Source organism: Hemicordylus capensis, chromosome 6, assembly GCF_027244095.1.
Source record: "Hemicordylus capensis ecotype Gifberg chromosome 6, rHemCap1.1.pri, whole genome shotgun sequence".
Taxonomy (NCBI): Eukaryota; Metazoa; Chordata; class Lepidosauria; order Squamata; family Cordylidae; genus Hemicordylus; species Hemicordylus capensis.
Window position 1 is genome coordinate 54266558 of NC_069662.1, and position 27225 is coordinate 54293782.

The following is a 27225-nucleotide window of genomic DNA, read 5'->3' on the forward strand; positions in this document are numbered from 1 at the left end:
AGCCTAGGGAGCAGGCAATGGAAAAGAAGGTACAATGGGGCTTCTAACATGTAATGTCATGTCAGTAATGAGGTTTCTATTATGGCCCCTTCCTTTGCCCAGGTTTACTCAGGCATACACATTGACGAAGTACTCACCTAGAGCCACACTACTTGAATTGTGCCTACATAGGAAGAAGTGTACAAACCAGGGCTCTTGTATTGTTTCTGGTGTGGCCAGCAGGGGGGTAACTACCATTAGGCAAGGGGAAGCAGCTGCCTGGGGGCCCCCACGCCTCGAGGGCCCCCCCCCGAGGCAAGTCACATGTGAAGTGAGTGTGTGTATATCAGCGAGGGGCCCATTGTAAAATTTTGTCTCTGGGCCCACTCCAGCCTCCTTATGCGCCTGGTGGCCAGCCTCCTGCACAGAATGAGAGCAGCATGGCCCAGAATACGCTGAAAGATGTCAAGATGTCCTGTCTTGCCCTGCCTGGATTGACAACAAACGGAGCTGCTGCTGCTCTGTGTGTAGCTTAGGATCTCTTGCACCCACCATCCTGACCAGCACAGAGAAACCGGGGAACCTTTGCACAACTTTGGGGAGGCTGCATAGTAGGGTTGCCATGTGTTTTGTCGTCCCCCCCCCGGCAGGTTTCCTCTGCCTTTTAACAGCTGCAACTGGTAGAAATGTTGACATGAACTTCTTTGCATTACTGTAGCCCTAGGCTTATTTTTATTTATTTTTTATGTTTTACCCTTCGAAAACAGCTTAAAGTGAAAAATCCATCAGAAAAAAACCAACATAAGTAATTGTGTGTGTGTGTTTGTGTATCCCACTCTTCCTCCAAGGAGCCCAGAGAGGTGTACTACATACTTAAGTTTCTCCTCACAACAACCCTATGAAGTAGGTTAGGCTGCTCTGCAGGGCCATAATGTGTATTTAGACCATGATGTGGATGTAGAGGCTGTTTAACCCTTTCTGTGCCATTTTCTAGTCTAAAATTATTTATCTCAGTGGTTGTTTTCAGAGTTAGATAGCCATGGGAGAGCCCCTGGTGGTGCAGTGGTAAAACTGCCACCCTGTAACCAGAAGGTTACAAGTTCGATCCTGACCAGGGGCTCAAGGTTGACTCAGCCTTCCAGCCTTCCGAGGTCGGTAAAATGAGTACCCAGAATGTTGGGGGCAATATGCTAAATCATTGTAAACCTCTTAGAGAGCTTCCAGCTATAGAGTGATATATAAATGTAAGTGCTATTGCTATTGCTATGGGAGTGCATTTTTGTTAGTGCAGAAATAATAGATTAAACACCCCTACATCTGAGCCATGGTCCTGATACAATTTGCAACTCCACAAAGCTGCTCTTTGTGAATAAATTTAAGCCCTTAACTTGATGAAGACACATTTAATGTCTTGCCTAATTTGGTCTACAGATTTTAGTCCACCACTCTTTCCCCAGTCTTGTAGCTGGTGGTGGCTGCTAGCTGCTTTGCCATTTGGGATCCTTACCCAACAAGAAAGGCTTCTTTCCCAGAAACACACCCCTACACAAAATGAACTAGGCAGCACAGATAATTCCCCTGTGGAACACTGAGAAGCTGGTGCTGGCAGTTGCAGTTGCTGGAGATGGTGGGAAGGGGAGGAGTCTCTCAGATGTTACTTCAGCACTTTCATCCCCCAGCCTTTCAGTGGCTGCTTGGTTTATGGCAGGCCTTAGCCCCCCCACCCCCCAGTTCTTTTGGACTACAGTTCCCATAATCCCCAGGCAAAGTGGCCAATAGCCGGGGTTATGGGAATTGTAGGCCGGCATCTGCAGGAGGGCCAAAATTGAACAGCCTTGGCTTATGGTGTCCATGCCTTATGAGGGCTTCCTTCCCAGAATCCTCCAACAGAAAACAAACCAGGGCAGCCTAAATCGAGGGGTTCCCACCCTTGGGTCCCCAGATGTTGTCTCCCTTCGTCCCCAAGCCACCATGGTGAAGGCCATTATGGACAATATGATGGAGTCAAACAACATCTAGAGATGTGAGGGTGGAGACCCTTGGCACAGATGACCTTCCTCAAGAGGAATCCAGGGGCTGTTAGAGGCTGGTGGAAACAAATAAGATGCACAGAAACACAAAGACAAAATTTGACTGACACTTGGGAATAACCTCTTGAAAGCATCCCACTTAGGAATATCTATTTCAACATCATTCCCCTGTCCCTGTCTGTTTTTCCCCCCTAGGGATTTCACAGGGAATGCAATTTCTTCCATTGGAAAACAGGCGTGGAAGGCCTATCCTTGGGCTGAGTACTTGTGAGTATATATAGCTCTTCCAGAAAGTAGGAATCTTTGAGGCGGGTCTCACAATCCGTGAGACCCGCTTTTGCTAAAACTGCAGGGAGAGCAGGCGAAGCCCCCTCTCCTCACAGACGAGCAGGCAGGGAGCCCTGGGCGGCCGGATCGGCCGCCCACACAATGGCTGGTTCCGTGAAGGTGCCGGTGGGGGGTGGGGGGAGCGGGCGCTGCGCGGCCCCTGCAAGCCCCAGTATGCCCTGCACAAGCACACAGGGCATACTGTGGAGACCCCCAAGCTGGGAGGCGGCTTTTCGCCTCCCGGGTTGGGGATCTACTCATGAGTAGGCGTGGCGCAAAGCCGCACCGCGGCTACTCACGAGCCTAAAAAGCAGGTTTGCAGGAGCGCTCGCTCTGCAAACCTGCTTTTTAGCAGGGGTTCTCAAGTGGGTTACCCGCTCAAGAACCACTGGGCTCAGCTACAAGCCCGGTGATTCTTACGACCAACAAAAATCAGGCTAGGCTCTCCTAGCCCGATTTTTGTTGGTCGTAAGAATCGCCCCTTTGCCTTGATGTTAGCCACAGTAATTGTGATTTCATTAAAATGAAATTATTGGCTGTATGAAATAAGCCAAGAACTAAGCTGACTAGACCAAGACAAACACTTTGCAAGATAGCTCAGCAACAATGCAAGCTAATTGAAACCTGGACGGTTGGGAGAGCTCCTTGTATGTTCTCAACAACTTTGTAAGTTAACCATGATACATTTTGCTAAACCTAAGTTGGTAGATAGCTCAGAACTAATATTTTCTCGCCAGAATGCTGAGAGGATTACTAGATCAACATTTGCAGAGTAGATTGATAAAGTTTTTCAAAGCATGGGCAACACAGAGAGTTTGAGCTTGGGGTGGGGAATACATTTGGCAACATTATAAGAATTAATGGTGATACTTAAATCTCTTTTGTCTTTTTTATTAGATATACATTCAAACTGGGGCAGGGGGTAGGGACTTCAAGATGAGATGGAGAAGCTTAAATCTCAGCTTTTGTATGGGGTGTTATTATGTAACTATGTTATTTCCAAGACCCCAAATATATGGATGGGTTGTAAAGATTGTCATCTCAATTCAGCAAAGGAGATTGATACCTGTAAGCAGCCTTCTGCATGCGTCATTGACATAGAAGGAAATGTGCATTCACACTCTGACACTTATTCAGGCTGGATATTGAACTGGCTAGATCCCCTTTGTTTTCTGTGGAAGGGGATGCACATCTCTGTCCAGATTTGTTGCTCATGACAGCACCTGGACTGGAATTTGAGTGCAGGATTAAAATATCGTGCTAATGCCCAGTCCATTAAGACAGAAAGTGAGGCTGTGATCCTGTCTGTGTGATGTTCTCAAACTTTCCTTCACCTCTCCAGGATTTTGAAGGGCAACAGTTTGACCAAACTTCAGAAAACTTCTCTGGAAGGCTTGCTTTCACTTACGCATCTGTAAGTTCTCATTTCTAGGAGTACTGTGATTGCTGACTCTCTGGGTCAAAACTGCTCACCCATATGTGATTTTCTTCCTAGGGGAAACGGTGACGGGGCAGATTTTTGTCAGCATAGGGGGAATGGGCTAAGCCCCCTCCCTCACTGTGGCCTTAATCCAGATCAAGACACACCTATTTCAAATTAAGGTTCTTCTCTAACCTAGTCTGGCACTCAGTCTTGCAGTAAAGTGGCTGATGCATTGACTACTTGGCTGATAAAGTCTGATAAAGTGGCTGATACGTTGACCAATGATGGCCAACTGGAACTGTTGACAGTCCCCAGGGCAATTTTTGCATGGCCTTTCAATATTTTAATCAATGGGTGACAAAAGGTTTGGCTGACAGTTTCATGCATATCAAAAATAACAATATTTTCAACTCATAAGAAACAGAATTCTTCTATGCAATTATATCTGTCTCTGGATGTAGCACGTTAGTAGCTGACATACTGCACAACGTTGTATGTGCTTTCTCGTGTAATGTTTGAGCAGTTTCAAAAGAGCAGTGCTGCACTAAATGCAAGAATTGTGCAAACACGATTGTGCAATTGACAACCATTATTTCCACTTTGTGCAACTACCTTTGTGTAGTTCTTGTGTGCATGAATGTTACATTGCAAGATGTTACTTTGCAACATTGTGTAGGATGTCAGAGAGAGAGAGAGAGAGAGAGAGAGAGAGAGAGAGAGAGAGAGAGAGCCCTGCTGTGTTTGAATGCATCAGTTTCATAAGTAAGGAGCCTTTTCTGCTAGATGACACCCGCTTTATTTTGAAGCCTGCCCACTCATGATGGGATCAGGTTGTGCAGCAAAATACCCTCCAGATTTCTTATTTTCCCCAGCCATACTGATCTCCACCTGGAGAATAGATTGGCCCTTGAGAAGATGATCCCTTCCAGGTTAGACAGGGAAATCCTGCATTGTAGAACTTTCCATCTAGAAAATGCAGCTCTGGCACAAACGAACTGTTTGTCCTTGGGCAAGTTACTCTTGGCTTTGCTTTTCATGCTAGTTAATATGGACTCAGAGCAAATGGGATTGCCAGTGACCCACCCTGACATGGTCATCATGAGGATAAATGAGACTTTACATACCATACCAATTATGAATGATTATCACTAAACTTCTTTGTGGGTGTAAACCAAACTGTCGCTATCTTAGTGTGGATTTCTATAGTGAAATTACATGGTTATAGAACTTTTTTTAAAAACCTATTAACGTTCAAGTCTTTCTTTCTTTGTAAAGTTTACTTAGAAATACGTTCTATTGATTTCAGTGGAAATTCCAAATAAGGTACGGTTACGATTTCAGCCAAAACATATATGATTACAATTGCCAAGTACCAATTGAAGAATTGTGAGCTGTTGGGGATGTCCTATATATGTTGGGGAGCTGGCTAATTGTGGGAGGCCAAGAGAGATTATTATCTCTTTCTGGTCTTGTTTATTTTAACATAACTCATGGAATTGTTTCATTTTTCTAGGAACAGAAACAAGAGTGAATCGATTCTCATCACAACCTGAATTGCAGCCACTTCCCTTTAGTTCCTTTGTAACTGCTAACATCCGCCCTCCTGACAGTCAGGCATGCCTCGCTCTATTTGAAATCAGTGGGTCTAACTGTACTCCACATGATATCCGAGAGGGTGGCCAGCTTTCTTAGTGGCCCTTGCTCCTATGCCTTTAACAGTGCTTGCTCTGCTGACCTTGCAGGCAATGATATTTGTCTCCATGCCATTAAATGCTTCACCTGCTAATTTCTGCAGACCAAGCTGCTATTAAGAGTATGAGAGGAGGCCAAGTCGATTTTTCCCCCCTGGTCAGTTGGCAGTGAGGATTTCAACACTACTGAGGTGTGCAAATCGTTTTATTTGGATGGAGGCTACAGAGCAGAATTGAAACAAACTCGGGGAGAATTACATTCTCATGCCAGGCTCCCAAGTTTCTAGCAATGCCTTGTTTGCTGAGCCGCAAAGCCAAACTGGACACCCATACATGCAGTTCTGAGCAGGAGCATGGAAGATCTGTTCATTTGGGGTGGGGGGTGTAGATTGTTGTCCTCTATTAAAGCTGACCAGTCCAGGCCAGTGGCAGTGGATGAGAAAAGACAAAACAGATAAGCTGAGTGAGAAAGGTGTGGTTGGACACACCTTTGAAGTCTTCCTAGTTTAATCATTGTTATGTGCTCTTTTAAACAGGGACCTGTCATGTAATAAAATCCAGACCATTGAGACGAATGCATTTGAAGCTGTCCCGTTTGTGCAGTATATGTAAGTCAATAAGCATAAAAACAATAAATGGGGATGGGGTGGGGGAGCCCGGATGGATTAGGTTTCCACCCTGTGGCTCTGGTCCTCCATCTCCCAAGCTTCTGCCCTAGAAGCAGTTTCCCTCCCACAATCATTTCTAAAACCACGAGGGTTCTGGGGGGTCAGGCCTGCTGCTAGGGGTCACCGTTTCTAAGTGTGGAAGCTTTGGCCCATAATTCCGGGTCTGTGTGGAGTTGGGTTACTCATTGCTGAATGATGACGTGTACTGTGCATGTGCTTCTTTATAACTCTTACATTTTTCTTTACTGCGCTCAGAGTTATAAAGGCAAGGCTGAGTCAAATCTCAGTCCTGGAATCTATTCTCATATGTGATGCCTTGTTTACAGAAATCTCTCTGCAAGAAGGCTCACTTGGTACCTGGTCTTGTGGTAGCAAGCATGACTTGTCCCCTTTAGCTAAGCAGGGTTGGGTATGAATGGGAGACTAGAAGTGTGTGCACTGTAAGATATTCCACTCAGGGGATGGAGCTGCTCTGGGAAGAGCAGAAGGTTCCAAGTTCCCTCCCTGGCATCTTCAAGATAGGGCTGATATTCCTGCCTGCAACCTTGGAGAAGCTGACCAATGGTCTGACTCAGCATATCGCAGCTTCCTATGTTCCTTGTCCTTTAGCCACTAGGCAAATACCATTATGTTTTCCAAGGCCTTTTGAAATAACAGCTGACTTGTTTTCAGCCTGCCTTGTTCTGACGTTTTATTTTATTTGTATATTTATATCTCGCTTTTCCCCTAAAAGCCCAGAGCAGTGTACATGGTAATGTTTATCCTCCCAACAACCCTGTGAGGTAGGTTAGACTGAGGGAAAAGTGACTGGCCCAGAAACACCCAGTGAGTTTCATGGCTGAACAGGGATTTGAACTCACGTCCCTCCAGTCCTTGTCAAGGGCTTTAACCAATGCACTACACTGGCTCTCCCACTTCACTGCTTTAATCTTGTGGGTTTTTCCTTGCTGTGTTTAAATTGTTTTATTCATTGTAACTGCTGCCTTGAAAACATCTTTTTGTGGAAGAGCAGGTTGTACATTTAACCAATTAACTAACAAACTAACTACTCTCTGTGCCAGAGCTGAGCCCTGGGGAATGGGAAGTCATACCAAAGTGTTGCTGAGCATCTGTAGAAGTCAGGGCTTACCGTGAGCCCAAGACTGCCAGTGTCCGAGAGCGTGGCTTCCAGGCCAGCTTAAACAATGGCCCTCTTCTTCATCTTAGAAATAGGCACTGCAGCTTCAGACAAGAGATGAATTAGCACGACTAGCTGAGGGAGTTAGGAAAGAGTCTTTGGACATAAGAGTTGAGAAGGCCAGCTGCCCCACTGGAAAGGACACCACCCTCATGCTTTGCTGCAGGGGCTTCATGTGCCAATTTGACCTCTACCATCAGACAGGAATATCAAAGGAAGGATAGTTTTTCCTATCCCATCTACCTTTAAAAAATATATTAAAATGTAATGCTTATTTTGTACAATGCAACATCCTGTGCACAATGCTTATTTCCAGAGACCTCAGCGGCAATCTTATTGAGAAGCTCACTCCTGGGGCATTCAAGGCCTGGCATGGAATGCAGTTTTTGCTCAAGATGTAAGTGAATGCAAATGTCAAAATAGCCAACCTGTTATTGCAGAGTAAGGTACTTTGTTTGACCCCAGGGAGGGTTCAACCCCCCAAACTCTTTTGAATGACAGAGTTCAACCCTAGAAGATGTAGCTTACGGTTATATTTGTATACTTATTTATTTATATTTATTTATTTATCATATTTTTATACTGCCTGATATGTATCTCTCCTGGTGTACAGATATGAGATAGATAGGTAGAGATATGTATATCTCTAGGCGGTGTATAATGAAAAGAGGGCCTCTGAACTTGTGCGGAGAGCAGCTCTCTTGCCACTCAGTAACCACAGTCTGCCTGGATATATGGGAGGTTAAAGAAAAGGGATTTTCAGTCAGAAGCTACAGCTTTGAAGGAGGCTTCCTCCAGTGCACCTCTCTTTTGAGAAGTTATTAACCGCTGATGCCAGGGCTGGAAACCTAGGCTCGAAAATGATGCGTCAAAACCTGCGATGTGGGTATGCACGCACCAGCTCAGAAGGAGATTGACTAAGCATCTGGCCCAGGGACGTAGCCACCATTGGACAAGGAGCTACCATTGGACAATGTCTCTCCACTGCATCTGCGGGCCACCACAGTGCCCCCCACCCCCCTCTTACACCTAGCCAGTGAATGAAGCTCTTGTTCCGAGCAAGAGAGAAGAAGAAAGCATCCAGCTCGCAAACAAAGTGCTGGCTAGGAGCAGAAAAGGCACCACATGTCGCCCCTAACCACATGCCCCCCCCTTCCCAGAGCTAGCATGTTCCCTGTGTCAGTGTGCATTTGACGCTGATACAGGGGGCATGGCTGGCACATGTGTAAGGGCAGCAGCCTGTCCCTGAGCCCCAAGCAAGCCCCCGGCTCTTGTGACCTGGCTAACACTGATCAAATCTAGGGAGGATGTAGCTCATACAAGGCTCTTGCCTGTCGGTGGGCCTGTGTGGTGTGCCTGGCTGGCTTTCAGTCCTCAAAAGTAACTAGCTCACAAACACATTGCTGATCCACCTACCCACACACAGCTTTGGGCTAAACTACATGGCGTGGTGGGGGAATGACTTGATTAGCAAGCCAGAGGTTGCCAGTTTGAATCCCCGCTGTGGCCTTAAATGCCCAGAGAAGTTCCTCTGCCATTCTCAAATTCCTGCCGACATGAGGGGGCTATTATGTAGCTGCGGCTCTTGAACTGTTCACAGCCAAGTCACTAGCTCAGCTCCTCTATGGTGCTCATTTGGGCCCCTTGCCCAACATTGCAACTCTGGAACTTGTACATTCTAAATTCCTGCGGGCAGCACTCCAAGTATTGAGATGTGTCTGCAATGCCACTCTTGGCCTGAAGACGGGCATGATCAAGCTGGAGGCTAGGGTGTGGGTGACCATTCTCTGTTATTGGCTCAGACGATCCTTTTGACCAATTAGTCTTGCCCCGCTAACCCTACATGATGATTACCAATCTAGCTGGATTCAGACAAATGAGACAAAAATAGCTACCCAGGGCCTTTCCCGCTTGACCTTGCTCAGCATAGGCTACGATCAGGCAAAAGCAACCATCAATCAGCTCATTATAGACATTGAGCGCTAAACCAATCTCAGCAGTGTCCCAAAATTTCATACCAGCGACAGGCTCAGATAGTCTGCTTTTATAGGATATTCAACCTTTTATCCACTCTCACTTTTAACATGTAATCACCCTTGTACTTCACGCTGGTCTGTGACCATAATAAAGATTGATTGATTGACTCCCCGCTGGTATGTTTCCCAGACTATGAGAAACACCTATATTGGGCAGCAGCAATATAGGAAGGTGTTGAAAGGCATCATCTCATACTGCACGGGAAACGGCAATGGTAAACCACTCCTATATTCCACCAAAGACAACCACATGGCTCTGTGGTCGCCAGGAATCGACACCGACTTGACGGCACACTTTACATGTTATGTTTGGTCCCGGGGTGTTTGGTTTTTATTATCTAATTAGCACCTGGGAGTGGGGCTGGTCCAGAAATGGATCATTATGTGTGGGGGGGGGGGCTTATAACCGTTTATCCCCACTACAGTCCCAATCTGGATTGGACCACACACACACACACACACTTGCTATTTGCCCCCCAACGTCTCTGAAGATACTGGGGAGAGACATTTGATCTGCACAGTGCATCTAATTGGGGCAGGGCAACATACTGTATCTTGGACTAGCCTGCCATTTGTAACCTGCTGGCAGTGGTGGATTAACACACAGGCAAAGTAGGCACTTGCCGATGGCGGCAAATTTTGAGGAGCAGCAAATTTGCCTACTCATTAATCTGCCACGTGCACTTGGGGGGCAGGGGAAAGTTGAATCTATGAAAACTTTTTAAACCACTGCTGTGTGAAGGCAGCAAGAGCTCCTAGTGGGCCTGCCTGCCTCCCAAATCATGGCAGGTTGTCAGGCTGTCTTCGTAGGTGCATGTGGCAGGATGGTGGCGGAGATGGCAGTGAGAGCTCCTCCCACAGGCCCACCTACCTCCCAAGTGGCACGTCCGGTTTGGGGGCCTCTGCGCACACGCATGCAAGGCCTGAAATGGGCTGAAAATGTTTTTAAAGTAGATTTAATTCCTCCCCCACCCCAAGCCCTTTACTTGTAAAGGGGAACCCTTGCTGGAGCGGCAAATCTCTGGTCACCTATGGGCTGCATAGAGCTTAATCCGCCCCTGCCTGCTGGAGCTTCTTCCTGCATTTTGCTAAGCTTGTAACCAGTGGGTCTAATTCCTCCCCACTGCAGGGTTCTCAACCATAATCCGCTGAAAGTCATTGATGATACCTGTTTTTACAGGCTTCCCTCACTGAAGCTTCTGTAAGTACCTGAAATGAATTAGTTATTACCATGATCACTGATTTTTCTGCATCTTAGACAGACACTCCTCTTCGGGACGACCCATATTATTATTTTTTTGTCATGGTAAAATCTGAGGGTACATTTCTGACTATGTGAAAGTGCCTCTGAGTATATGCAGAGTATAGGGCATTTCCCTGTATCCTGTTTTTAATGCAGGCTTCAACTCTAAAATGAGTGATATAATTAAAAGAAGAAGAGAGTTTCTTGGAGTATGTGCAGATTGCCAAGTTTGTTTTGAGCCAAGATTTTGTGTCTGGAACATAAGAATTAATGATAATGAATTAAGCTCCTTTGATCATGTGCAGGCTGCTTTTGTGTCATCACCGAATAAACTAGATCAGCCCTCATGCATTTGTTACTGGAGGTCCAGCTTTCTGGTCGGAGGCATGATTTCAGGGCAGGCTGAAGCTAGTTACTCAGTGGTGAGAAAAATACACTCTGCATGTGCTTTGAAGCACTCTTTTCTATAGTACTGTTGACTAAACAGTACTCCAGAGCTAAGACTCCAGAGCTAAGCCATGATGATTTCTCCCTTTTCCATTCTGCCTGATGTGGAGTTATGTGGTTTAAAAGCAGCAAACCCAACAAGCTTCATGAAACTGGGTCTCCCTAGACATTACTTTTGCTACACCACACTGGCTTTCTCTTTCTCTTTTGTATTTCATGATATCTGGCATTGGCATTGCAAAAACTCTCTGTCCTTATTTCAGAGACCTTAGTTCCACTGAAATGACCCCAAAGATATTGGAGGATCTGCTCCAGTCATCCCTGCAATTGAAGACTCTGTAAGTACTATCTACACCCTTTTTATTTTGCCGGTTGTCAAACGAGAGAAGAAAAGAGACAACTGGAAACAGGGAGTCAGCCTTGCTCTAACCATCTCCTACTCCTCAGCCCTCTAATTAGGTAGATAGGGGTGACTTCAGAGGCTGTAGTTTTTCCTGCGAGGAGGATGGTTTACCAATACTCACAGTGCTAGCAAGTTGCTAGCCAATCCACACTTCTTGCCCAACATGCTATCAAGTTTTGCTGTGGGAATGGAAGTCATGCTAGAGTGGCGGTTTAGGGAACAGGCATTCCTCAGAAACCTGACAGGAGCTTCTCAGCGAGGTGGTCAGAAATGATAGACAAGCTTCCCTTAAGCCGGGGGTATAGTGAAGGGAGGGACGCACAGGGACGGAGCGCAGGTACTTCTTACTCGGCTTCTCTGACTGTTGGGGTGTGCATGGCCATGGGGGCTGTCATGGAGAGTGCCTGCACTTCTGAATTTGCAATGACATCACTGCCTGAAGCTTGTCTACCACTACCAAACTTCCCCCTGAAATATGGAGCTACAGGACTGTTGGGTGTGTTCTAAGCTGTACGCTCAGTCCGTGTGGACCAATGGTGAGGGCAACAGCCCTGGCCAGCACCCTGTGTGGGTTGAAGGAGTGCAGGAACATTCCCCAGAATCCTCTGCAACACACAGGAAGTTGCAGGTACGCAGGGAGTCTGCTGCAGACAAAAAATCGGAAAAGATTTCCTGATTGTAGAAGATTTGAAAACTTAGACTTAGCTACAGTAATGAGTATCTTTGGGCATCATTTTTAGACATCTCCCGGTTCCATCTTCTCTGGAAATATCCCTTCATTTTAAAAAAAGGTATTTTCCATTCTTCTCCTTCACAGGCTGTGTGCTTTCCCTCACCAGCACTCAAACACAAATGGAGTGGGGCCATAGCTTAATGACGGAGCTCTGCATATGCAGGGTCCCAGATTCACTCTCTGGCATTTCCACTTAAAATAACCTCAGGGAACAGAGCTAGGAAAGACCTCCATCTGAAGCACTGACAAACCATTGCCAGTTAGAGTTAGAAAGCACTGAACTCAAGGGGCCAAGGATTTGCCACAGAATAAAGCAGCTTCATACTTATTTGGCAAGTAATAATTTCATCAGAAATTATTGTCTCTCACAGCAAAGGGATAATATTATCTCGCTCACAGCAACGTCAGCTCCATCTTCTTCAGTATATGGAGATGGGAATATCCCTTCATAGGGTAGTTTGGAGTTAGAAACATTTTCTGAACAGATTTATTTATTTTATTATTTATTTATTACATTTCTATCCCGCTCTTCCTCCAAGGAGCCCAGAGTGGTGTACTACATACTTGAGTTTCTTCTCACAACAACCCTGTGAAGTAGGTTAGGCTGAGAGAGAAGTGACTGAGAGAGAAGTGATGTGGGGACAAGATGATATGTGGAGAGGCCCAAAAGTGTGGGTTGGCATGGCACCCTCCTGAAAGGACTCGATTTGGTGTGGGGGTTGCTGGTTACTGTCCTCTTCTGCAAGAAATGCCAAGAAGCTGTGAGGAGTTCTGTCTTTTTCCTCCACAGCATCTTGCCTAACAAGATGTCCTGCTGTCTTTGCCGTATGAAGGATGACACTGAAGTTTTTTCTGATATGATTAAGTTGGACTGCACCGACACATGTACCACGAATGAAACTCTCTGCGGTAGGCCAGCAGTAGTTTATGAAATTATGTATTGATTTGAATGTTAAAGAGCATTTCATAATTTTCCCTCTAAGCAGAAAAAAAATGTTGCAAAATGAGCTCATTGGCCGAATGTACTAAGAAAGAACACCTCACATGGCAATGACCAAAACTGCACAAAAATCAAAGCAGGTCTGCAAATGTCTCCTTTTGGAGATAAAATAATTTTTGAACCTTTACAGATCTGCTTTGATTTCTGGAGTCCTTCCCTTGGTCCAAAATATGTATCCTTCCTCCATGATTCTAATCTGTGCACAGTGACCTCCGAAAGTGTAAGGGCAATACTTTCTAGAGGCCCTTACTATCCTTTTCTGGGGGGTGTCAGCTACCTGGGACTCTAATTATTTTTCAGCTTCAATTGCCAAACCAGTAATCGTACTCCAGAGAGCAAGAGTAAGTTCTTATTAATTCAAGCAAACAAACTTGTTGATACTTACTGAAGAACTGAAGGGTGAACAGATATTAGGGCAGCTCACATGATCACTCCTTGGGTCAGAGAAGCATCCTACCTATTTTCTGTAACCTTGCATGCTCCCACTTACTGATCGTGTGTCATTAAAAAACAAGGTGTGGGGCGAGGAGTGATAATCTGCTAAGCGATATCTGGGCAGGAGAGCTTCATCCTAACCAGCAGCTGTAAAGTAAATGTAAAGTTGCTCCGTTGAATCAGCATTGACTCCTGGAGACCTCAGAGCCATGTGGTTTCCTTTGGTAGAATACAGGAGGGATTTACCATTGCTATCTCCCATCCAGGATGAGATGATGCCTTTCAGCATCTTCCTATATCGCTGCTGCCTGAGGTGCTGTCAAGGCCCATGTTTCTTGGCTGCTCAGTATCCCTATGCATGATCTACCTCCGTCCACATTGGCCATGCTGCTTGATTCAGCAGTCACATGCGTATTGCTTTTGTTCCACCAGGATCCATGAAACTGCAACCCTGGGTCCCCTGGTCTCTCTGGTTCCTTTGACCACACTCCTGCTCTCTCTTTTCCTGGAGAGAAAACCGTCTTCCCCACTATGCTGTTGAGAGACAGAATGAGCAACTGGGGAAGAGATGGCAGGTGGCTCTCTCTCTCTCTCCTCTCTCTCTCTCTCTCGATGGTGAGGAGGATTGGACTACTGGCACTTTCCCAAGGGAGAATGCAAGCTACCAAATTCTACGCACCTGCCTGCCGACTGTTGGGTAGGGCAGCAGGGAAGATTGGGCTTGCTGGACCCAATCCCTGCCACATGTTGTCTGGAGAGAAAACACAAATATGCCAATAGAGCAGGCCTGCTCAACCAGCTGTTTTTGGACTACAACTCCCATAATCCCCAGCTACCGTGGTCAATAGCAAGGGATTATGGGAGTTGTAGGCATAGGCAGAACTGGGGGGGCAGGCAGGTCACGTGCCCTAGGTGCCACTGAGGTGGGGGCGCCACGCCAGTTCCTGCCACCCCCACCCCATTGCCCACCTGCCCAGCCCCAGGGCCCCTCAGCCACTTGCCTCCAGCTCCGGGCTAGGATCCGCGAGGCCTAGGATCGGAGCAGCCTGCAAACTGCAGAGCTCTTCTCTCCCTGCCTCTCAGCTGATCGGTGGGTGGGCGGGGCTTCCAGAGAGGCCTCCGAGTAGGCCTCCCTGAAGCCTGAACTCGAGTAGGCCCCAGCAAGACAGGAAGGAGGCTGGCAGAGCTCCCTGCAGCAGACCATCCCATCCAGCACAGCCTTTGCAAGGTAGGCTGTGAATTCCTTTTTGTGGTTACCCCCGTATATAGGGATCTGCTTGCCATAGGGCTTTGATATGGGTGGTGGGGCGAGACTGAGAAGTCTCTGAATATTTAATTTAAAACAGACTGGAAAATGTGCTGGCTTTAAAAACAAAAACTATCTAAAAAGGCCTATAAGTGGCTTGTTTCATGTTAGAAAATTACAAAAACTTCTGGAACAAATATTTATTTATTTATGTATTCATTCATTTATAAATGCACTTATGTTCAAGTTGTTTTGCAACCCAGAAGGTCTGAGTGAGAACTGTGAAGCATGTGTTGTGCTTTTATTTTATTTTATTTTTCTTGTGTGTGAACCGCTCTCCAATAACTTGCAGGGACTTCAGGGTAAATCTGGCCAACATGTGAATGCAGCACCTCCATTCCTTTAAAAGCTTTGTGTGAAAAACCTCCTGGAGTCAAACTTTACTGAATTTGTTCAGAATTCTGAGAAAACAAACATAGGCTCACCCTGCATGGTTGAAAGTCTCCTTTGCTAATCTGCAGCAAGGGGGCCATTTTAATAATTAGTGTTGCTAGTGTGTTCTAGGCATTAAAAGTAGCACAAATATATAGTACTCAATGTATATCACTATATACTGTGAAGTGTGCATGTGTGTATTCAGTGAAATGTATTTCCAGGCAGCATACTTATTTTGAAATATCAGACTTAAATCCTTGGGGGCCTGGGATGTGTGGAGGCCCTGGACTTTGAGGGGCTGGGGGCCCATTTTAAAATCTCATCTTGGCCCATTCCAACCTTGCTATGCCCCTGGCGGTCACTACACATGGGGTTCTGCACAACACCCGCACAGAAGAAACTTCCATGTAGAAAATGTGTCTCTTGTAAATTGACCCTGAATTTTCCATCCATGACTGGGATATCTGAGAGTTATAGTCAATAATAAAAGAACAGCACACTGCTTGTGTCAGGAAGGGGCAAATTACAATGATTTCTTAGTCTGGCAGGGGCTGGTTTTGGCCCTGGCAGAACTTGGCTGTCTTGCTCCTGTTTCAGCTGCCTCTGTCTAGTGTGGCAAACTAATGTATCCTCCTCCCTCTTGGTGTCAAAGTAAGCACTAGTGTGGTGAATGCACATATACCCCATCATGAGCTAACAGTCATCATAAGACAAAGGCTGGCAGCAATCATTCACTGGTTTATAGACACACACACCACCACCATCACCACATTCTTCTTCCCCTATTTTGCTAGTGGCTATTTGAACAGGTGATCCTCTAGGACAAAGTCATGTTTTTTAAAAAGAATGAGATGAGACAGAGAAAACGACACTTGGAATCCTCGCATAACTCCTGACTGTTGTTCTAAGTCTTTTACAGAGATTGCTCATGTTTTCAGGTTTTGATCAACAACCATGTCTAGATGTTACAGTGTTCCTTTTAACTTATTGTTGACTACAAGTCCCATCATTCCTATTTGGACAGGGGCGCAATTTCAGTGCTTGCCCTAGGCGCTATTTTCCCAGAGTTTTGCCTCTGGTTGTAGGCCAACACCTGCAGGAGAGCCAAAGTTGAGCAGCCTTGCAATAGAGGCAGCTGCTTGTAGAAGGAGCAACCTCTTCTTTTCACCCACTCTTTTGTACTCTCCCTCTGATCAGAAACTATGGCAGCTGCTCTTGGTAACAATCACCGTGCAGGAGCAGCCATTCGGTGCCTGCCTGCCGCTCTGTCTCTAAGCAGCATGGCAAGCAAGCAGATGAGTAGCCACCGCTGCTTCCAAGCACTCACCTACGCTTTCCCTCTTGAAGGCTCTATCTGCTCCCTCACAGATTGAGCAACTGACTGAAAGGAAGCTGGGGCGGATGGCAGAGATCACCTCTGCTTGTTCTTGTTCTCTCTCTCTCTCTCTCTCTCTTTCTCTTGCAGTAGGAGAAATGGGGCTTCATCAAGAGAGAGAGTGAGCAAGCAAGCAATCAGAGAGATGCTGCATGCATCTCTGCACACATGGTGCAGAGAGAGAGGCGAGTGTGTGTGATAGAGGGAAGGAAGGAAGGGAGAGAGAGGCAGGCAGGCAGGCAGGCAGGCAGGAAGTCCCGGAGAGTAGCAATCTACATATCAAAGGGATAGTGTCAGAGCAGTAGAGAGACGGGATGACCAGTGTCTTGACCCTTCTAGCCCTCTGACTCACTACTAATCTGTCCCCCTCTGTCATTGAGGCATGAGGCAGTGCAGAGTTCTTCACTTCCAACACTATGTTCTCCTGCTGCACCACCCAGAGAGGGAGGGAGGGAGGGCGAGTGAATGAACAGTGGTGACACAGCTTGCACTTTCTGAGCAGTACCATGGGGTTGAAGACTCCCCGAAGCTATTCTCACGACCAGCAAAAACAGGGCTTGAGGTCTGAGGCGGGGTTAGTACTACCGTGTGAAACCTCGGCAAGCTCTCAAACAGGGCTCTGTCAAAAGAGGGTCACCCAGTTCCCAGCCCCTCCTCTAAAACCAGGTTCAGCAAGCAGGGGAGGTTGCTTACCCCCTCCCAGTACTCGTGTGAAGCCACGGAATGCTGTGGGACACGGCTTGAGGCTCCCCCCTCCTCTTCACCGGGATACCGTAGAGCCTGGATACCAGAGTGCCCTGTAAAGCAAGCAGAATGTTTGGGGAAAGCCTGGCCAGCCACAGCTCTCAGCAGCACTCGCTCTAACTTTCTTAAAGTGGCAGGCACCTTGCAAATGAGCCCAAGGGAAAATATGAACATAGGAAGCTGTCTTCCACTGAGTCAGACTCAGCAGAGTCAGAATCATCCAGCTTAGTACTGTCAACACAGACTGGCAGTGGCTTCCCGAGGTTCTCAGGCAGGATTCCCGCTCAGCCCGAACTGGAGATGCCAGGCAGGGAGCTCAAATCCTTCTTCCTATAGCAGCCCTATCACCTTCCTATAGCAGCTCTATCACAGACACATATGTCATACTATTCATTCATTTCACATTTTACTAGCTGACTCTGCACAGAACATCTGTGTGGTCTTGTACTGAGCCTGTGGCATCGCACCCCCACAATGCTCTCGCTCGCTCTCGCCACCCCCCGCAACTCTCTCGCCACCCCTGCAATGCTCTTGCTCACTCTCACCACACCCTGCAACTCTCTCGCCTGCTCTCGCCACCCCCGCAATGCTCTCGCACGCTCTCGCCATCCCCCGCAATTCTCTCGCCACCCCCGCTCTCCCCCCACAAGTCTCTCACCCCCCGCTCTCCCCCCCCGCAAGTCTCTCACTCGCGCTCTCTGTCCTCCATCTTTCTATCTCTGTCTCACAGTCCTTGCTTCCCCCCTGCCACTGCCAGGGACTGTCACCCGCTCACCTGACAGCCTCCGAGTTCCCTGCTGCTTCACGGCACAACTCAGCCAACTGCCTGCTGCCCACAGCCCCCAGAGCCAACTGTCCATCTCCCAAAGCTGCCCCCAGCCTCCGAGCTCCCTGCTGCTTCACAGAGCCCCCGATCCAACTGTCAAACTGCTTTCCAGCCACCCCGCAGGGCGCATGGCCTGTCTTGAAGAATTAATAATATAGGATATTCCGCTCTTCCTCCAAGGCGCCCAGAGCAGTGTACTACATACTCAAGTTCCTCCTCACAACAACCCTGTGAAGTAGGTCAGGCTGAGAGTGAAGTGACTGGCCCAGAGTCACCAAGCAAATATCATGGCTGAATGGGGATGCTTGTGCTCCTTCCTGTCCCCTGCAAGCCAATGGACAAGAGCAGGAGTGTCCCTGCCCTTGCCTGCAGCTGCCCTTGCCTGCAGCGTGGTGTAGTGGTTAGGGTGCTGGACTAGTACTGGGGAGACCTGAGTTCAAATCCCCATTCAGCCATGAGACTTGCTGGGTGACTCTGGGCCAGTCACTTCTTTCTCAGCCTGACCTACTTCACAGGGTTGTTGTGAGGAGGAACTTGAGTGTGTAGTACACCGCTCTGGGCTCCGCTGGTTCCTCCTTCCATCTGCTGCCTCAGAGGAGATGCTTCCCGACCCACCCACCCCCGCCGACCACCAAGGCAAGGGCAACAGCACCCTTGCCCTTTCCAGGTAGAAACTGCACATGTGATGGGGCTGCTGCTCTCCTCTTCCTGGTGCCTGTTGGGGAGGGGGGAGTGCATGCTTGTCTACTATATGTTAAGAAGAAGCCTGCAGCAGGGCAGCAGCATCAAAGGAGAGAGCAGCTGCCATGGGGAGAATGGCTTCCATTAGGGGGGACCCACCAGTGCTCCCCTCCCAGAGGTAGCAGGGCCAGTGCAGACAGCAAAGAGTGTTCCTTGCCCGTGGGTGACATTTTGGCACAAAGAGGCGCAGGAGCTCAAGGCAGCAGCCATGCAGATGTTTGGCTTCAGGCACTGCTGTCTGCACACGTTCTGAAACACTGTAATCCATGTGAATTTCCCCTTCGAGGAAAGATGCTGGGTCCAACTTCTTGGAACATAGCCCCCCTTATTTGTGTTAGCCTGCCCAATGGGCACCCATGCCTGAGAGGAGATGAGGTGTATGGACAGTGAAACCTCGGGTCCTTTGGTAGGGGGATAGGCATGACCGCAGGGTGTTGCAGGATGGCATGACAGGGTGAGCTTTGTGGAGAGATAAGACTGCTTCTTCTCAAGGGAGGCGGTGCAGTCCCAGGGCAAGATCCCTGGGAAGAAAGAGAATCCCCACCCACAGATGGGTGGAGTGCAGAAGGATGGGTTGCAAGGGGCACCACTGATAGGGTGAAGCGAGTGTGGTGGAACTGCTTGCTCACTTGCCTGCTCACTCACTTGCCCATCCGTCCGCTTGTTCGCCCCCTTCCGGCCACTTGCATGCTTGCACGCCCTTTCCCACCCACTTGTTCACTCTCTTGCCCTCTCTCAGCCCTCTCCCCAAGGCCCAAGGCCCAAACATGTGTCCCTCATTCTGGCAATGAAATGTTGGCAACCCCAATATGTATGTGCATGCATGTGTAGAGTGCGTGTGCCTGCTCTGGTGTGACATGAGTCCTGCACACCAAGAGGGATGGCGGGGCGGAGGGGGCTGGTGCTGGCTCCCGTGGTGGCGGGGGTGGGGGTGGAAAAGGAGTGACCGTGACCGCTGGATTGACAGACTGTCCACGCAAGGGTCACGGAGGCGGATGGTCAGCCCAGCAGCCGCTTCTGCTCCACCCGCCACTGCCCCGGCAGCGGGGGAGCGGTGTGCACATGGTGACTGGGATACTTGCAAAGTGTTTTGGCCTCATGGTGGCAATGGCAGCAGTGGCTGCAGGGGGTTCAGCGGCAAGCAGAGCAGCTCCTACACCCACTCGCCTGGTATGAGTGGCCTCTGTTCATGCGCAGAGGACCAAAATGGGTTGCAGATTGACTTCCCTGTTATTTGGGAGGCTGCCAGGGAGTGGCAGTGGCATATTGATGGGGAGGCAGAGTCGCCACTTGGCTACGGCGGCAGTGGGGGGGGCAAGGGGGGTTCTTACCTTCTACACACACTATACAGTGCGAGGGGGGGTACCACGGAGGCCACAGCTGCGGGTAGGGTGAGGGGGCGGGGCAGGTTCCCCCTTCTGCCTTCCCAAACCATGCTGTTGTACGGTGGGATGGAGTGATGGGGGCTGCCACAGCAAGAGTGAAGGGGGTGGTGGTACATGTGGCAAGGAGGGCAGGTGCACACTCCCCATTGCCTGCTTGTCTACCCGTCCACTGTGATCAGGGGGGCAACTGGACAGGGGTGGTAGGGGACACATCTCATCGCCCTTGCCACCAGCTTAGTGCCTGGGCTAGTTGTGGGGGCCGATTGCTCTCACTGGCATCTGGCAACTGCTCCAGGGGGCATCTGCTGTGTCCCTCTTGGATCTGGGGTGTGTGTTGGGGTTTGTATGTGTTCATGTTGGCTGTTCCTCTGCTGGCAGCTGCAGCTGCTCTCTTCTCTCTCCTGCCTTGTTGTGAGCAGGGAGTTTTGGGCATGGGGACGGAGTTCAGTGCCTTTGACAGTGCTGCAGTTGCCAGGAAAGGGTTAACTGAGGCTACCAATCAGGGAGCAGCAAAGAGAGACTGCAGCTTGGATCCCTCTGAGTAGCCTCCTTGGGTCACGTGCTTGCCCCGTCCACTCAGGGAACTGGGGCTGGAGGACCAACAATGCTACTTGTGGCTGGCGAACCTTAAAATGTTAATTGTTTGTCGCTCACACTCCCTGCCGGGTCTGCAGCATGTACCCGTCTGTTTGCTATGAGGTAAAAACAGGGTTCTTATCTGCTTTCAGAAGGTAACCCTATTTTCTGCTCGTCTGAATAGCTTCCCTGTCATTCATCTTGGAGAGACAGAGAGGGCTAACAAGCTAGAGGAGACAGCATGGCTCCCATTCTCCAGAGTCAGGAAAAGCTGCCTCCTTCTCCTTGCTCACTCACTCACTTGTGCTTGTGAGTGCTCACTCACTCACCCTTTGGGCTGTGTACAGCAGGCCCCGGTTTGTGGGGGGAGGATCTGCTTTTGTGGGCAAGCAAGCAGCACCTGCCTTCTGAGGAGGAGTGTGGCTATTGTGACACACAAGCCAAAAAAGGAGACAACATCTCATGGTGCTGTGTAGCATTTATTGAAGCCCAATGCGTTTCAGCCTCAGAGGTCTTCAGGGGCAATAATTTGTTTTATTTCCAAAAGTCCTTAAGTAAAAAGCCTTTGCCATGTTACAAGCTACTTGCTCAAGGTCTTCTTGAAATATCACAAGTTATTGCCCCTGAAGAAGGCCTCTGAGGCTGAAACGCCTTGGGCTTCAATAAATGCTACACAGCACCGTGGGACTTTGTCTACTTTTCTGCTTGTCTGAAGGGTGCTTCAGACCGCCCTCTCGCCCACCCGTCTGCTTTTGTGACTCACATCAGTTGTGGTAACACAGCGGGGAAGCAACTTGCCTATGGAGCAAGAGGCTGTTCGTTCAAATCCCTGCCGATGTGCTTCCCAGACTGTGCCTAGTAAATATAATTGTAGTCACCTATATCGGGCAGCAGCGATATAGGAAGGTGCTGGAGGTGAATGTTCACTTCAGTGACAACAGCAAAGGCATCATCTCACACTGTGCAGAAGAATGGCAATGGTAAACCACTCCTGTATTCTACCAAGAAAACCACATGGCTCTGTTGTCTCCAGGAGGTCGACACCGACTTGACAGCATAACTTTAAGTGGTTTAAAGCAGAGTCATATTTCCCCTTTTCATGGAACCCTGATATAATTTTGAAAAGTGGGTGGAAGCTAAGAGTTAAGGGTGGTACAGCTAAGGGTGGAAGCTAACAGTTAAAGTGGTACAAACTGATACAAGTTTGTAGAGAGGTTAAAGTCTTGGGGATAGATCAGAAAATGTCTCTACTGGAGGGACTGTAATTAGTCCTTAAACATAAGCGTTGCCAAATATCCAACACCTTCAGCATCCACCTCATGCATCCGATGAAGTAGATTCTTTTCTACAAAAACTCAGGACAGTGACTTAATGGAGCTACAAGGCTCTTTGTTGCAATTTTGCCAGTCACAGTTATAGACTTTCAAACAGCTAGAAACGTGCTTTAAAAAATAATAAAGCTGAGATTTATGGTGCTTCCAGCAGCAATAAATTGTGCAAGTTTCATTGGATTCTTACTGACACTACACATACTCCCATAGGCTTCCATGCTGCTTCTTAGCTGCTGCTTCTTATTCTCTGGCCACACACTGATCAGAGACCTTGTGCTATTTTCTCAGCGCCACCTGTTGGCCAGCACTTGCAAGCCATTCTTGTACTACTTCATGATGATTGCAGGTTCTTTTTGGAATGCAAGCATTGGCTGGCAGGTGGCACTGAGAAAATAGTGCAAGATCTCTGATCAGTGTGTAGTCAGAGAATAAGATCCTCATAGAAAGCAGTGCAGAAGCTTTTGGGAACATTTGTACTAACATTAAGAACCCACTCTGAACTTATGCAGAAGCTTTCAGCATCGCACAGTTGATTGTGTCTGGAAAGTACCCTATGTGCACACTAAGACTGCAACCTGGACATTCTCACAGAAGGCAAATTGGAATTTGGGGCTCACTTAGCGTGGTGCAGAAGCAAGCGCACAGAGATCACAGAACAAGCACATAGATGCAAGCAGTGCTGGATGTACAGTAAATTTGTCCCAAAAGCAAAACATCACCCTGAAACCAAAAACTGCTTTTCTCCAGAATCCTCTTAGGATCTCTGCCAGCCAGCTCCAAACTCCAGCCATGGTGGGACGGGGGCATGGCTTGGTGGGAGGGCACATGGCTTACATGCAAGAGGTTCAGTTCCTGTCTTCTCCAGTTAGAAGGACTTAGATCAGGCCTGCTCAACTTCGGCCCTCCTGCAGTAGTAGTTGGCCTACTACTCCCATAATCCCTGACCCCTGGCTATCGGCCACTGTAACTGGAGATTATGGGAACTGTTGTTCAAAAACAGCAGGGGGGCCAAAGCTGAGCAGGCCTGACTTAGATGGTACATCTCGGAAAGTGCGGTTTGCTTGAGATCTTGAAAATCTGTTAATCAGAGTACTCAGTACTGGGCTAAATGGACCAGTGGTCTCAACTCCATATGAGGCAGCCTCCTTCATATATTCATAGTGTTTCCAGCTCTCCTTGTACCCTAAATCCCACCGAGACCAGGCAAACTAGTTCCACAGCTTCTTCCTCCCTTGCAGATCAGTTGACCATCCAAAAATCCAGGATGATTTGCTGCACTGACTAGCTGACACATAGAGCAAAGCTGCCCCAGTGCAGCAAGAGAGCAGCCTAACAGAACTTCCCAACTAACTGCAGTGGGGAAACTGCAGTTTTTGATGTCTTCCCCTCTGTGCCACCTGAAAACATGTCCCCGAGGGCTGTGCTATTCTCAGGGACATATTTCTGGGTGTCATAGAGGACTTCCTGAGGAAGGGGGAGGGACATTAAAAATTGCAATTCCCTGCTGCACCGATGCAATTTGTTGGGAAATCCTGTTAGTTTGCTTTCTTGCTAACTGGTGCATCCTTGCTCTGTATGTAATCGACAGGATGACATGCACTAATACATTTGTCCCTTTACAACTTCTCTTCTTGCAACTTTCTAATCTGAGCATCAAGTGCCTCTGGACATTGGATGATACTGTTCCTTTCTTCTTGTTTCTGAGCAGAAAAAGATGAGGCTTTGAATAGGATGCAAAAAGAAGTAATGAAGGTGTTGGAAATCAGGAAGCTGAATGCCAGCAGTACACTGGACATTGTGCCTGAAAAACGTTTACAAAGCAACATAACAATGACAGTCACTGTGAGCCAGAGAAACACCAGTTTAGGTGAACTCACCCCACATCTTTTGAAATCGGTCCAGGAATTAGGTAAGCTGAAACCTGAAGAGTTCTTGCAAATCAAGTGGAATGACAAGACTGAACTGAAAAAGCTATACATGCTGGCCAATTTGCTCCAGATGGCACTCAGAGAAAAAGTTATGGAAGATAAAAGGGGCAGGCAAGGGGGACCTCGCCAAGTAGCACGCCGGTCTGCTTGGAAGCGGTCTGTTATGCATTCCACAACTAGCTTCCCCTTGTTGACAGCTTCCATCATGGTGGATAATGACGCTGCTGACTTGACTGGCCGAGTACTTATCATTCTGAAACATGCCAATGAGTCAAGCCAGCAAGACCACTCTCTGCATGAGGAAGAAACAGCAGCTCCCAGTACCACTACCACCACAACTACTACCACCACTACCACCACCACTACTACCACCACTACTACCACTAGCACCACTAGTCAGAGTTTGCTACTGAAGGGTACATCCGGCTCGTCCCGAAATGAACCTAGTGAAGGAAACTCAGAGCAGACATCAGCAAATGCACCATTAATAGCTAAGGAGGCGCTGCTCAACCAGCTCATGCATGGAACTCAGGAAGGTGGCGCGCCCCAAATCCCAGGAGATAACACAGAGGCACCCCAAATCCCAGGAGATGACACAGAGGCGTCCTTAAACGAAATCTCCCCTGACATAACATTGTCCCATGAGACACACTGGGAGCATCATAAAGTGAAGACCACTGCTCGCCACAAGCTGAACATCTTGCCCACTGATGATGACTACTTGCTTCAAGGGGACCTTTTTGAAGCTGAGCTGAACAAGCGGCTATCGACACTTATCCCAAACACACCAGTGAGGAACCTCATATCCCACACACTCCGTATCCTCAAAATGGACTGCACAGAGTCAAGGGTCCAGCTGGCCTGTGCTAAACTAATCTCCAGAACAGGTCTCCTCATGAAACTATTCAGTGAGAGAGAAAATGTCATGGATACCTCCACCTTGTGGAAGTCATACTTCTTGTCTATGAAGAATGTCTCCAACTTGACCACAGGAAGTCCAAGAAAACTGGAGAAACCTGAGGTAAGAGGCAAACCTTGTCAAGCCTGAGGGGTTGTCAAGACCAATGGGTTGTCAGGAGCTTGGGCAACAATCAGCTGACCTGGATTTGGCTCCAAAGCTGTTCACTGGGTGTGAACAGAGGGAGGCAAAGGGTGATCACCTGGCACTGGCTTCTGGAAAGCATAGAGTCAACCTATTAAACATTTGGGTTTGTCGTTCATGCTTTCTTTTAAAATTTCACTAAACACAGTTCTGATTTAGACACTGCCTTTAAAAAGTGGTTTGGTAACCGATTCAGACAATTTGAATTAGTTTTGAATGAATTTAAATATATTTCATGCAGAAAATATCAAACTCTTTTGCAGAATGTATTTCATGTAGAATAATTTCAAACTCTCATGCAGAATAATAATATCAAACTTTCACTTGTATCTGTAAAATAAGTACCATGATATCCATTTCACTTGAGAAACAATGATGTCATTCTCACGACCAGCTCTAGCAATGCTAGTGCAGCCCTACCGGGTCACAGCTGCTCATGAGAACTGCCAGGATCGGTCCCAATCCCAGCACTCCTCGACCGGGTAGTCCAGGTGAAGTAAGAAGGTGTACATGCACCCTCATCATCTGGTCATGTGCTGGTAGCACCTTTCAGGCTGCTGGCAACCATTTTAATGATAGACACCAAGGGAAGGAACAACCCAGCCTCTAGGGTTTCTCAATGCACAGTGCTGCTCATGTGGTGCTGCATTGTGGGATTCTGGAGGCCAGGCTTGGCTTCCCCAGCCTCCAGATTGCTGCGCTGCCCATTGCAGAGGTGATCATATGGGTGGGGAGATGAATGGGGAGGCTGGGAGGGAATGGAGGTTGTGCGGGGAAAGGTAGGTGTGATCCTGCCTCTCCCCTCGCCCTCCCCAGCCCCTGCCCCAGTTGTTGTGTGATTGACCCTAATATATATTTAAATGAATTATTTTTCAATTCTGTTAATGGTTTTTACAAACAAAATACATGGAACAGGATTAAAAGAACAGAAAAATAAAACATTGACCATACAATTAAATAGGTTGTTTTGAACCACACTATTTAGCCATGTTTTTTGAACTAAGAGCCTTTTTTAAAAAATAAGAGCCTCCCCATCTCTTGCAGCTTTAAAAAAAGTCACTGAAGACATATTTATTCACCCAGACTTTTAGTTAGATTTATAGTTTTAATATTTTTAATGGGGATTTTAAATGTTAATAATTTTAACTATTATGCATGTCGTGCTCTCTCTCGATCATTTGCTCTCCCTTTCTCACACTCACACACACCTTTCTTGAGTCGGGGTGATTTTTGCACAGAACTATAAACGCTTGCAAAACCTATTTGACCAAAGCCATAAAAATGACTTTGCACAGCATGAACAACAATGGCTCAATCATACCACTTTCAGCTTTCTGGAATCAGAAAAAAAATCTAACATCTATCTTTATCCTGGATTGTAGAATTTTAAAAATGTTCAGTTTTTGCTTTTGGACTTTGGTTTGAGAGCTATTTTAAGAAGGAATGTAAATCTTTAGCCTTTTTCTTGTATACTTGTTTCTACAACATAGCAACATAGAAACCAATGGATGATGAAGAGGAACAAACTAAAATTAGCAGAAACAGGGGAGCTCAGGTGCAGGTTACAAACTGTGGTGCTGGAGCAAAAAAGATTCTTAATTATACGTTATGACATTTAATAAGGAAAATAGAGGCAAAAAAGTTCATTCTCTGTGCAAACACCCTGTGGCTGCATCTGAGTGGAACCACGTGGCTGAGAGGCAGATCATGGGTGTTTCTAGATGAAGAAATACTCTGTTTGAAAATGGAGGTTCTTACCACTTCTGCATGATGCATTCAGATGATGTCACTAACCATCGCACAATTTCACAGCACCACCTGCTGGCCATTTGCTGCCAATCTCAAAAGACTTGATTCCCATCATGGATTGGTAGCAAATGGTCAGCAGGTAATGCTGTGAAATTGCACGATGGCCAACAAACTCATCAGATCACCCCCTGGAGA

General features: G+C 47.5%; 1 protein-coding gene across 3 annotated transcripts in view; it reads left to right on the plus strand.

Annotated features, from left to right (window-relative positions):
- Positions 1–27225, plus strand: part of LOC128329898 (leucine-rich repeat-containing protein 37A-like) — a 50370-nt gene that overhangs the window by 719 nt on the left and 22426 nt on the right. For 2 of the 3 annotated variants that reach the window (XM_053261782.1, XM_053261784.1), the window contains exons 2-9: positions 2205–2276; positions 3679–3750; positions 5987–6058; positions 7612–7692; positions 10461–10532; positions 11285–11359; positions 12948–13066; positions 23960–25200. In XM_053261782.1, coding sequence (XP_053117757.1) covers positions 2205–2276; positions 3679–3750; positions 5987–6058; positions 7612–7692; positions 10461–10532; positions 11285–11359; positions 12948–13066; positions 23960–25200 — 1804 coding nt within the window. Of the gene's footprint in view, positions 1–2204; positions 2277–3678; positions 3751–5272; positions 6059–7611; positions 7693–10460; positions 10533–11284; positions 11360–12947; positions 13067–23959; positions 25201–27225 lie in introns of those variants that run through there. The other variant, XM_053261785.1, reaches the window with a different exon arrangement.